The 12,801-nt window shown below is 56.6% G+C and overlaps 1 protein-coding gene across 1 annotated transcript; it reads right to left on the bottom strand.

The window, feature by feature from the left end:
- Positions 1–461: 461 nt before the first annotated feature.
- On the bottom strand, positions 462–6,119 carry LOC128783273 (uncharacterized). Its single transcript, XM_053933927.1, has 14 exons — positions 5,587–6,119; positions 5,095–5,159; positions 4,502–4,650; positions 4,032–4,179; positions 3,599–3,786; positions 3,374–3,511; positions 2,984–3,098; positions 2,670–2,810; positions 2,299–2,475; positions 2,010–2,165; positions 1,749–1,850; positions 1,400–1,502; positions 1,071–1,127; positions 462–780 (listed from the first exon to the last, which is right to left on the bottom strand). Exons 1-14 carry the CDS (start codon positions 5,705–5,707, stop codon positions 581–583), a joined length of 1,860 nt encoding a protein of 619 aa, XP_053789902.1. The 5' UTR covers positions 5,708–6,119; the 3' UTR covers positions 462–580.
- Between the last annotated feature and the right edge of the window lie 6,682 nt (positions 6,120–12,801).

Genomic DNA, 12,801 nt, shown 5'->3' with positions numbered 1-12,801 from the left:
CCACTGCCTTGTTCTGTCAGGGCTTTCGCAGCCCCTCATCCCTTGGTGGCCCCATCCCCTCAGGGTCTCCCTCAGCCCGGCCAACCTGCCCGGCAGCAGCGCCGCAGCCCCACAGGAGCTCCCGAGGAGCCCCATCCAGAGGCACCTCGGAGCCCTCAGCAATGCAGCCAGCAACACACGGGCAGGAGGACACAGATGGCGGTTCCTGCCTGGGACAGGGCTTGTGGCCGTCTCCAGGCACCGGTCTCACAGGGATCCCTGGAACTCCGGCCCCTGCCCACCGGCTCTGCTGGCAGCACAAAGGCTGCAGCAGAACCACCAAAGGCCAAGAGGCTTCTGGCCATTTTCCCTGCAAGCCTGCATGTGCCTGGGCAGCTTGCTGAGCCCAGGCACCCTTTGCTCCCTCTTCCCCTATGCCCTGCAGAGCCTGGGCAGCAAAAGAAAGATCCTGGGAGTCTGTCTATTACAACACATCCTATATTTATATCCTACAGAAAGGCAAAAAGAACAAAAGAACAATCTCAAACAAATGAAACATTCCTGCTGGCTCAGGTGGCCCCAGCAGACAGAGCCTCTGGGATCAGCACTCTGCACAGCTCCGGCAGCGCAGCCAGCCGAGCCCCAACAGACGAGGCCGTGTCCTCCATGCCCTGCGGAGCTGATCATGCAGGCTGTCCAAGAGGGAATATCCAGCTCTCTCTACTGCCTGGAGGATGTACAACGTTTGAATTGCCAGGCTTCCAACGGCGACGCTGATGTCATTTGCCGTGCCTTCAAGGGCTGAAAGAGAGAGCAACAGAGCCATGGTCAGATCCCGGATCTGAGGGGACCCGAGGAGACCTCCCTGCCAGGGCCATCCCAGCCGGCTCCCGTCACAGCCAGCAGGGAATAAGGGACAAATGGGATCAGCACGAAGCTGCTGGCCACGAATCCCCCAGGTGGCCCTGAAATCTCCGTGTGCTCTGCCCACGCCGCCCCTCGTCCGCACAGGGAGCAGAGCCCTGCGCAGCCGGGGCACGGCTTGCAGCTCCCCCGCCAGCCCCCGCTGACAGCCCGCTGCCCTCACTCACCCTCACAGATGAGCTGGAGCTCTTCCTTCTTCCCCCTCAGCTGCCGCCCGGCCATCCCTGCCAACACAGAGCCTGTCACGGCCCAGCGGCACAGCTCCCTGCCAGCGGCGCTGCCAGCCCTGTGGCCACACGGCCTCCTGGCCCGGCAGGGCTCAGCCGGGCCCTTGCCGCACGCTGCCGCCCAAGGGCACGGCTGCGAGAGGGCGGCAGCAGCGCCCAGGCCAGCCGGGGCTCCACCCCGCCGGGCCCGGATGGCGCTGCCGGGGCAGCAGGCGGGGCTGGGGCCGAGCTGCGGCGGGGCGGGGAGGGAGCCCGGGCTCGCGGCTCACCCAGGAACCTGATGGCCGCCTCTCGCAGGGGCTCCTCTGGGCTCTCCAGGTAGGGCATGGCCTGGCGCAGGTGCTCGGCCGCTCTGCTGCTGTCGTCTGCCAGCTGGAGAGAGCGGCAGGAGGGAAGGCTTGGCGCGGGCTCAGCCCCTGGACCGGGCACTCCCTGCGCCCAGCCCCAGCCTCCCCTGCCCGCACCGCCGTGAGCTCGGGCCCACAGGAGCCTGGAGAAGAGCCCGCGCCGCCTCTGGCTGCAGCAGCGGGCAGGGGCACAGCTGCCAGCCCCGCACACTGAGCACCGCGCTCAGGGGGATTCTCCAGCCTGAGGCTGGCACTTCCAGACCATCCTTACCAGGCACTCGGTGAACTTCCACAGCTTCTTCTTCTTCACCACTTTTTCCAGATCCCTCCTCTTCAGGAACTGGGCCACACAAAGCAGCGTTTCCTGAGAAGCCTGGAGAGCAGCAGAGACGCGGAGATGGCCCCACAGCCCAGGGCGCAGGACCTGTGTCCCTGTGCCAAGGCCTGGAGGAGGCTGCAGCCCAGCAGGCGCCAGGGCAGGAGGCAGCTGAGCCGCCTCCCAGGGGGACAGCAGCAGCCCACGAGTCCTCACCTGTGCCACACGCCCATCCTCATCATGGCAGTGGAAGAAGAGTGGCAGCAGGCTCTGGCGCGCGTGTGTCTTCAGGGCCTTTTTGTCCTTTTCCAGTGGAAGAGACACCAATGTTTGGAAGAGCAGGATGGAGAGCAGCTGCACCTGGCTATTGTCCTGTATGAAAGGAAGAAAAAAAGACCTGAGCATCGGCTGCACGGGGCTCAGCTTGGCTCAGGCCTGGAAATCCACAGGGCACAAAGTGTCCGGGCAGCAGCCAGTGGCTGTGGCTGGAGGCAGCGAGCCTTACGTGGTCAAAGAGTGGCAGGAGCGCCTCAACCAGCCGCAGTGCAATGGAGCTGCCTATCAGCATGTCCTTGTCCCGGGAGATAAAGCTGAGGAGCGTGACTGTCATGCTAACTATCTCTCCATCTGCGTCGCACAGGAGCTCCACAAGACTTTCAGTCAGGCTCCCCATTTTTTCACTCTGTGCGGAACACAAGTTTGTGAAACGCCATCCTGTTACCGCAGGGCCTAGAGGCCAAAGGGCTGTTGTGGAGCACTTGGGCAGCTGAAGCAGGAGGCAGGAGAGCTGGGAGCAGCTGCCCCAGTGCCTAAAGCCCAGCAAAGCCCAAGCGACTGCATTCCCGAGCGCAGCCTCAGCCGCTGCCCCCTTCTCACCATCGAGGGATTGTCAATGAGCTTGAGAAGGGACCCGAGCGCCAGGCGACGCCTGTCCCTGCACTTGCTGTGCAGGTGCCTTGACAAGATTTGCAGGACTCTGTTAGCACTGCCTCCACTCAAGTTCAGGCACTCGAGGACCTGAAAGGCACAGGGCAGTGACAGGGGACCCGGCCGGCAGGAGCCCGGAACCGCACAGGGCTGGGCCCAGGCAGCAGCACAGGGCGCGGGCACCCGTCCCAGGCAGCTGCGGCTACGAGAGGGCAGAGAGCTGGGAGGCAGCTGAGCGAGGCAGCGCTGGCCATCAGGCTCACCTCCACAAGGAAGGCCAGGGCGGGCAGCTCCCAGCATGGCTCCAGTGTGCTGAGCAGCTGGAGCAGGTAGCGAGCGATCCGGGAGCACAAGGGGATGGAGACACGGGATATCTCCCTGGCAGGAGAAAAAGTAACCAAGACTTTGGGCCGGGGGACAAACCTCTCCCAGGACAGACTCACAGAGGTCTGGTCTTTCCCCAGCATCCTGCAAGGGGCCCTGGGCTATTTGGGAGGCAGCTCCTTGTGGGTACCCTCCTCTGCCAGCCTTTTCCAGTCTGCTTGGCTGTGCCTCGGTGACAAGGCCCTCTGGCCCACGACCACTGGGACTGTGTGGGGCACCCTGGGCACAGAGCACAAATGTCAGAGGCAGCGGGGAGAAGGGGGTCTCACCTGGCCAGCAGACCCATGGCATAGTGGTGGGTGTCAGCACACAGCAGCGTGTCCCAGCCACGCTTGCGTTCCATTGCCAGCACCACATCCTCGTGCTCCATTTGGCAGAGCAGGGACTTCAGGGTCCGCACTGCAAACCTGCGTGCAGAGCAAAGCCCAGGTAACGCTGGGAGCACTGGCTCCTGCCCAGGGATGTGGCAGGGACAGAGGAGTGGGATGGAGTACCTGTTGGGGCTGGTGGCGAGGCCGTATTGCTGCTGGCATCCCTTCCAGAAGGTATCGACCTCCTCTGGCATATCCAGAGTGCTGAAGAACACTTGGAAGAGCAGATGCACAAGTAGGTGGGGGAAATACACCGTCACCATCTGTGGGACACAGGGCACCTGGAGGATCTTCCACATCACCAGAGTTGCCTGCAAAGGACAAAGCCCCCCGAGACAGCGCTCAGTGCCGAGGTGTCCGTGTGGCAGGGCCCGAGCACGGGAGGGAGAGGCCCGGAGAGACGCAGGGGGAGCAGCGGGCCTGGTGCCCCTGAAGCTGCCCCGAGGCCAGGTTTCAGCCCAGCGCCTGAGGCAGGGAGATGCAGTGGGGCAAGGAGGATGGAGAGCTGCTGGGCAGGTGGCCTTGGGACCAGCAAAGGCCAGTTGCAGAAACTCACAGCCAGGACAAAGACACCCGTTTTGTCCCCATCAGAGGTGAACGTGCTGTGCTCTGGCCAACTCCCCAGCACATCGAGGAGCATCAGCTGCACTGGCTCGGCAGTCCTGGGCGAGCACATGATGCTCTTCCACATGGTGAAAGCAGCTCTGCGGGGTTAGAGCTCTGTCTCAGGGGGGTCTGGGACACAGCACCGTGGCCTGGGCAGCAGCGGGGACCTGAGCTGGCTGCCGGCTCTGCCTCTGCCCACTGCCCCTCGCCAGCAGCACCCAGGCAGCCCAGGCCTGTGGGGACAGGCCCCTGAGGGGCAGCGAGGGAGCATGGCAGCAGGCTCGGGGGCTGAGGTGCCAGGGCTGGCAAAGGGAGCAGCCAGAGGGCCCTGGGGACTCTCTGTTGGTCAGACACCTGGCACAGGCTGTACAGGCTGATGGGCTGGGGAGCCCTGAGCCCTCTGGGCAGGTGGCCCCATACCTGTCACAGGATGGGGCCACACACAGGAGTGTCATTACTACATCAGCAGGCTGTTCTTCGGTGAGATCCAGCAGGGCCCTGTTCAACCTCTGCTCAGCAAACTGATTGTCCATGAGCCACTGGTGGATGTACCTCACCATGGCGGGCACCTGGAGAAGGCACGGGGAGACTTGGAAAGCTGCCAGAGGGAGGAATGTCCCCAGCTTCCCCAGAGAAGTGCTTCCCTTCCCACCACACTGCCATGGCCTCAAAGGCTTCCAGTGACCAGCGGGAGTGGCTTGGGAGGCCAAGCAATTCCTGGGAGGATCAAACCCTCAAACCACAGGCCGCTTATTTGCTTTGGATTGCAAAACCCGCCCTCTACGAGCATATCCAGCAGGGCAGCACAGGTCTTGGTTTTGAAGGTGTGTGAATATGCTCTGAGCCCTGTGCCCATGGTGCTGGTCTCTTCCTCCTGAATCCTCTTGATGAATTTGCAAAGCAGGTGTAGGAGAAGGGCAGGAAGCCAGGGATGTTCCACGGAATGCTCCAAGCGCGGTGCTCGGCTGAGCGGTGACAGCAGGCCCAGCCCAGGTGGGGATGGCTGCAGGTACCTCCACTGTTCTGCGGAAGAGGCCACGGGCGGGGTCCTGCTCTTGTGTGCGGTCCACGGCTGCATCTGGCAAAGAGCGAGCGCAGCCAGAGCTGAGGGGCTGCGGGAGAGGCCGGAGAACACAGCCCAGCCCTGAGCTCCCCAGGCAGGGACAGCCCCGGGATGCCCCAGGGGATGGAGCACGGCCGCTGCGGGGTGTCTGCCCGGCCCCTCTTCCGTCCTGTCCGTGGGCATGTCCCCAGGGGATGGGATGGGATGGGATGGGATGGGATGGGATGGGATGGGATGGGATGGGATGGGATGGGATGGGATGGGATGGGATGGAATGGGATGGGATGCCATGGGATGCCATGGGATGCCATGGGATGCCATGGGATGGGATGCCATGGGATGCCATGGGATGGAATGGGATGCCATGGGATGCCATGGGATGGGATGCAATGGTGCCAAGCTGGCTGCAGGCACCAACCCTAAGCCCAGCTCTGCCACTCACCCTCCTGTAGAGTCTTGAACCGCACCACCTCTTTGATCTCCTCTACTGGGGCAGCTCCAGGGCCTTCTTCCTCCTCCTGCACCCAGGCCAGCTTGGGCCCTCTCAGGGATCTCTGCTCCATGGCAGTGACTGGATTTGAGGCTACTTGCAGGAGAGATGCCTCGGAAAAGCTCCGAGTCAGCGAGTCCTGCAGTCGTGCCTGGAAGGCACCTTCAAGAGAGAAGCCTCAGGAAGGCTACAGGACAGCAAGTCCTGCACTCTGGTCTTGAGGGCTCCTGCCACAAGGACAGGAGACTCCTGTCAAGGATTGTGGTCAGGCCTCGAGGGCACCGGTGGCAGGGATGGGAGATGCCTCCGGGGCACCAAGTCCCACGGTCTGCCCTCAAGGGCACCTGCAGAAGAGAAGCCTCGGGAAGGCCACAGGTCAGCAAGTCCTGTGGTCTGGCCTCGAGGTCAGCTGCAGGAATAACGCCTGGGAAAAGCTCCGGGTCAGACACGAACGAGTGCGCTGTGCGGGGGCTCCTCACGGCACCGCTCTGTCCCGTCCTGTCCCGTCGCGTGCTCCAAGCACTCTGGCGTGGTCTTGTCACCGCCAGCTCCTATGTCACCCCGTGTCACAAAGGGCCCTTGGACACGCTGTCCTGTTCCATGACACGGTGACCACGCAGCACCGTGTCACAAAGGGCCCCTGCACACACTGCCCCCTGCCCTGGGGCCGCCCCTGACCCACCCAAAGTGGCCCAGGTTGGAAGGAATTCCTCACCCCAAGTGTCTAAGACAGCCCGACAGGGTCTTTAGGAATGGCTGAAACCATCAGCAAATAGAAAAGGAGGAATCCCCAAATTTCTCCCCAAAATTCCTGATTTCCCTCCCCCAAATCCCGAATTTTCCCCCCAAAATTCCCTAATTTTCCCCCAGATCCCCTCAGGAACCTTCATCCCTCCCCCCTCCTCCTCCTCCTCATCTTCCTCCCCGTTCCCACTTTTCCTTCCTCACCTTCCTCCTCCTCTTCCCGAGCCTTCCTCCCCTCCCGGCTCCATCCTCTTCCTCCCGGCTCTGCATCCCCATGCCTTCCTCTTCATCTTCCTCCTCCTCTTCCCGAGCCTTCCTCCCTTCCCGCATCCTCCTCCTCCTCATGCTGCTCCTCCTCTTCCTCCCCCCCGGGGTCTCCTTCAACTTCCTCCTCCTTCTCTTCTTCATCCCCTCGCTTTCTTCATCTTCCTCTTCCTCCTCTCCATCCTCCTCCTTCTCCTCCTCCTCCCGGGCCTTCCTCCCGCTCCTTCTCCTCTCCCCGGTCCCTCCTCCCGGGCCTCCTCCCGTTTCTCCTCCTCCTCCTCCTCCCGCTCTTCCTCCCTTCCCGCTGCCGCATCTTCCTCCTCCTCTTCCTCCTCCTTCTCCTCCCCCCAGATCTTCATCCCCTCCATCCTCCTCCTCCTGCTCCTTCATCCCCCCCTTCTCCTCCCCTCCATCCTCATCCTCCTCCTCCTCCCGAGCCTTCATCTCTTCATCCCCTCCATCCTCATCCTCCTCCTCCTCCATCCTGGTCCTTCATCCCCCCCCCCCCTTTCCTCCTCCTCTTCTCGAGCCTTTATCCCTTCATCCTCTCCATCCTCTTCCTTCTGCTCCTTCATCCTCCTCCTCCTCCTCTTCCTCTTCCCGGTCCTTCCCCCTCCTCCTCCTGAGCCTTCATCCCTTCATCCTCTCCATCCTCTTCCTCCCCCCGTTCCCCCCCGTCCTCCTCCTTCTCCTCCTCCTCCCGAGCCTTCATCCTCCCCCCCATTCCCATCCTCCTCCTCCTCATCCTCCCCCTCCTCCAGGGCCTTCATCCCCCCGCCCTTTTCCCTCCTCCTCCTCCTCCTCCTCCCCCTCTTTTCTTTCTCCTCATCCTCCTCCGCCTCTGGGGCCTTCATTCCTTCATCCTCTCCATCCTCCTCTTCCTCCCCCCCCCCCCTTTTCTTCTGCCTCCTCCTCCTCCTCCCCCCAGGCCTCAGAGCCCCCAGGGCTGCCGACGCAGCTGTGCTGGGAAGGGCACGGGGCCTTCCACAGAAGCTGGCACGGCCTCCTTGGGACACGTCCCGGCTGGTGGCCATCCTAAACCCGCGGGTGTGACACAGACAAGGAACGTGTGGGCCAGGGCACCAATGCTGCTCGGAGCCCTGGGGCCCGGGGAGCGCTGACATCAGCAGGTGTGGCAGAGTCCCTGCCCAAGCAGACCTGCCACCCCCCGGGCCCTGGCAGCTCTGGTGCCCTTCTCCTGCCCCAGAGACCTGTGCCCGTGGGGGGCTTCTGTGCCAGAGGGAGCCAAAGCCCACGTGCATTGGGGGCTGCGCTCCTGCCTGCAGGGGCTCTTGGCAGGAACACCTGGAACAACTGCTGGCAACACTTGGTCTCTGTCAGAAGCTCTTACTCCATGCTGAAATTATTTTCTCATTGAAGTTACTGCCTTCACCACAAAAACACATTAGTGGTCAAGGCACGGAAGAATCTGGCAAGTAAGAATCCTCAGTTCAGGAAAGCTTGACTTCCCATTGCTCAACTCAAGTAGTTCCAAAAATTTGCAAACTTCCCAAATTAATTGGGATGGCCTGAGGAGGTGAAGATTTGGAAGTAATTAGCACAGACATACCGAAGTATTTAGCAGCAGTTAGCCTAAGAAAAACCTGGCAGGCCTAACTTGACCTGAGAGTGACTTGACAAAAAGCTTTAGCCATAGTCTAGCAGAAGAACTAAGGGCAAGTGTGGAATCAGCCCTGTGCAGGGAAGCCATGAGGAAGACTTTGTGCTGCTTTGGGGCATGGAGACGGCTCCTGGCCAGGGCCTGGACATCAGCTTCAAGTACAGCAATCTAACACAATGTGTTTGCCTATCGAATCACCTCAGCAGTGTAAAGATGGATGGTATGTTTGATAAAATTCCTACATCAACCCCCTGAAATTTATAGGTGGTGGAGAAACATTTCGGTGGGTGCAGACTCCTGCCCTCCTGCCAGGTCAGTAAAAGGGCTTTTGGCAGACAGTGCATTTGTCTGCCGATTTCTTTGAATAAGGGAGACCCCTCAGGACTGCTGTATCCTGAGGGAACACCGTTGGCCTTGACCTGTAGGCACCTGCACCAGCTTAAAATCAGCTGCCTCAGCTTCCAGGACCTCTCTTGGCCAGCATCCTGACGTGGATGCAGGACTGCTGCGAGGCACTGCTGGGACCCAGCGGGACGGGACCGGCTGTCTCGTGTCCACGTAGCACCCCCTGACACAGCCAGGGTCATCCCGAAACCAGAGAAACGCTCATGTGTCAGCACAGGGGAGCAAGGAGCACTGGGCTCCTCTCAGGGTATCTCAGCTGGGCTCACTCCACAACACAGCCCCATTTTAAGGCCTGCTGATGCCCAGCTGCCAGAAATGCCTACCTTGCTCTCTCCAAGATGCACAGGGAGAGCCAATGAGCAGGACGCCTTGGGAGGCAAACCTTCCCTGCCTTTTCTGAGGCCAGGGACACACCAAGATCAAACAAGACTCTCCATGCTGCGTGGTCCACACAGCCCAGCTCTGTGCTGGCCCTGGGCCACAGCAGCATCCCCCAAGCAAGAGGCAAATGCATATTGCCAAGAGTTGAAACCCAGCAGACAGGGAAGATGTGAAAAGTGTGTGCATAAAGGCCTTTTAATTCACAGCTCTCAAAGAGACCTTTGGGGCTCATGGCTGGACAGAGGCGCTCCTGCTCACACCTCTGTCCAAAGGGGGGAACACACCCTGCTGCAGGTGCTTGGGTTGGTCTCCATAGGTCCAGGCGGATGCCAAACCTGCTCTTCACAGCCTTCTCCCTTGCCCTGCCCCTCTGCCAAGTGCAACGAGCCTCAAAGACTGAAAGGACCACAGAGAGACAAAGGGGGACACTTGCACCTGCCTTCCTGGGAAGCACTTCCCTTGAGAAACAAGCCCCTTTACTCCAAAGGCATTTCCCCAAACGTGTAGCTTTCCTGGGGAACACCAACACACTCTTAAGAAAAGCTGGCAAGGCTGAGTGACTTCAGGTCCTTTCAGGACAGGCAGTCCAGCTGTAGCTCCTATTCCCCCAAGTGTGTTTCCAGGTGGAGGTTCAGAGGTGCAGCCCCAGGCCCTCTACAAACACAAGCTGCCCGCTGCCTCTTCACCTGCCTCAACTCCTGCCTGGGGTCACGGCAGCAAAACCAGGCTGTTCCAGCCTGAGCCCAGAGCCCTGTTCCCGCAGGATGCTCTTGCCAGTACCTTCCTGCAAAGAAATATCATCTAGGATATCATGCCCTGGTGCCACGAGAAATTCCTCCACCCATTCCCCTTTTTCTTTCTGGACAACCCAGGCTCTATTTGTAATAGATTCTAAAGTTTTCTTTACACAAAAAAATACTGCCAAAGATAATAAGCACAGCAAAAGTGACAAGAAGGATTCTAATTCCTTCCATCAAGAAGGTTTTCAGCCATCCACTAATTCCACATTCCTTGAGCTATTTGTCAGAAGGATTTTCAACAATAGTAAGCTTTTTCATATTCTCTTGAAGTAGGGAAAGTCTCTTGTGAATGGAAGCAGAGTGATCAGAAAGATTCATGCAACACATTCCTTCAAAATCCTCACAGCTATGTCCTTGAGCCAGTAACAAGAAATCAGTTGCGGCACGATTCTGTAATCCAGCGTGTCATCTACTGCCAACGTCAGTGGTGAGCTCACTTAATATTTTGGAGGTGATATTACTTTGTTTCCCTGTCCAATAAGCCAGTCGTCGCATTAGTTCCAAAGCTCAGGCGGAAGCAACTCCTGGTGCAAAAATTGATGCTGAAATGACAGATGATCGTCCCCACAATTGAACATCATCTCTACAGTCAGGTCCTAATTCTAATTGGTGTACGCTACGCTTAACACGTTGAGACTTGTGACTTATGTTGAGTACCTGTTGGATGCTGGGGGCAAATGATGTTAATTTGCCAAAGTAACACGGTCCTCCTGCTGCTTTAGCAGGTCTGGCAGGCCAGGCACGATCCCCACAAATGAGGAATACTCCTGGAGGTTACATCTGTGCCGTGGCCCTAAACCATGGAACAGGCCAAATCCAATTGTCACAAACAGCAGGAATGTTGTTGTTGTTCCAAGGGGATCCAGGGGCAATGCAAGTACTATTACTTCTTGGTTTGAATGCCTGAAGGTTTTCGGAGCTAATGTCCTTTCTCTGAAATCCAAAAACTAGACAGTAATTTCCTGGAGCAGACCCTGACATGTCAAGCTCCTGAGGTTCTTTTTATACCTGTAACATTCAGTCCTTTTTGCAATTAAGAATGCTCGGGACCCTAGGGGGGTTGGTGGAAATGTTGAGTTGTTTGCAGCAATTAATTGGAACGCCTTTTGTTTCATTTAATTGTTGTGGATATTCTCAGTTCAGTCAGAGAGAAAAAGAGAGATTTCTACCAGCCTGGGCCTGGGAGAGAGTTGGAAAAGAATGTAAAGAATTCACTATGTCTCTTGTTGTTCATATTGTTTATAGATATATTCTGCCACCGTGCATCATTCAGAGCGCACCAATGGTGTGAGATGATTTTACTTTAAGTCCAATGAAATTTGTCTGCACAATGTTCTCTCTAAAGAGAGTGGTGCATTTGAAATAAATCAGTTTTCCTTCTCACTTCTGAACTGGAGTTCTTTGTTCCTGTCCTGCCACAACAACAACAACAGGCGGTAGTACAAAACTCATCTGCTGCTTGTTCAGGCTTGGGATATACTTTACTTTTTGTCCAAGGCCTGAATTCTGTGAGATTGTTCAAAGGAACTCCGATGAAGCAAGTACAAAAGGGATCAGAGGGGGTAGCTAGTGATAAATAGAATGATTTTTGCCCTGTCTGATTGGCCCAGGTAACCCACATATTTGTTCATGGTTGGATGTTAATCCATGCTGTCTTCTCCAAGGACAGTTTTGTCAGTCCTAACAGCCCTATAATCAAATGAAACAAGAATTTTGTAATTCTTGTTCCTAGCTGGTAAAATGAACACCACAGGCCAAGAACTTGCGTTCTTTTTGTGGCTAAGACAACAGTGTAAGCCTTGGTTAAAAGATGCCAAAAGAAAGCTTTGTATAGGCCTTCAATATTTTCTGGTATCCATGTTTCTGGAAAAGGCTGATCTGGCTCAAGGTTCAGAAATGCTCTACCAGGTTCTTCAAAGGTAATACTAACAATGACATCTCAGCAGTCTAAGCACAAAGCATGATCAGTTTGCAAGTGGTTCCACTGTATAACAAAATTCTTTCCACAACTACTGCAATGTAACACTATGTCAGCTTGCTTTCCACAATTCTCACAAGCAGAATTTTTATAGCACTTCCTTAACACAACATTACAAGCTAGCAGACCAAATGATTGTCCTGCTATGACTTTTGACACGACGTCTTCTCTGGAAGGTGGGATTGGTCCGAGTTCTTTGTGGAGTCTCTTGAAGATTGGGAAGAAGTAGAGTTGATATCAATATTCCCTTCATTCTTCTGAGGTTGACATGCAGGGCAGACAAATCTGCTAGGGACCCACAAAGGTTCTTTACCTGTGGAAATACAGAAATATCCTTGACCAATAAAGAACACTGGACTGGGTCCTTCCCAGTTGCCCATAGTCACATGTTTTTATAATGAACTTGCATCCCAGGAATGGTTTGATTTTGACTGTTTTGAATAGCCTGATGATGTATAACAACAGGAGGCCCCTCTCTTCCTTCTGTTAGAGACAAGTAATTCCATGTAAAAATTACTTTATTTAACCGTTTACTTGCATCAATCTCAGTTGTCTTTTGTTTCCTCAAGTATTCTTTTATTGTGCGATTTGCTCTCTCGACTATGGCCTGTCCTGTAGGGGAGTGTGGAATTCCCCTGACATGTTTCACCCCCCATGTTATCATAAATCTAGCAACCCATAAACTACTGCAAGCAGGGCCATTATCTGTTTTGATGTCTGCAGGCACTCCCATAACTGCAAAACAGGCTGTTAAATGTCTTTCAACATGAACTGCCTTTTCTCCAGCCTGGGCAGTGGCCCAAATGAAGTGAGAGTATGCATCAATTGTTACATGGACACATCTAGACTTTCTAAATTCAGGAACGTGTGCTACATCCATTTCCCAAATTTGGAATGCTTTTAAACCTTTTGGGTTTAAACCCTATACCAGGCCCATGACGACTACACTGAGGACAGGAACGAACAATTCCTTT

The sequence above is a fragment of the Vidua chalybeata genome, unplaced genomic scaffold (assembly GCF_026979565.1).
Source record: "Vidua chalybeata isolate OUT-0048 unplaced genomic scaffold, bVidCha1 merged haplotype W_reject_6, whole genome shotgun sequence".
In the NCBI taxonomy this organism is placed as follows: Eukaryota; Metazoa; Chordata; class Aves; order Passeriformes; family Viduidae; genus Vidua; species Vidua chalybeata.
Note: the sequence above shows the minus strand (reverse complement) of the source record. Positions and strands in the feature narration are given on the sequence as shown.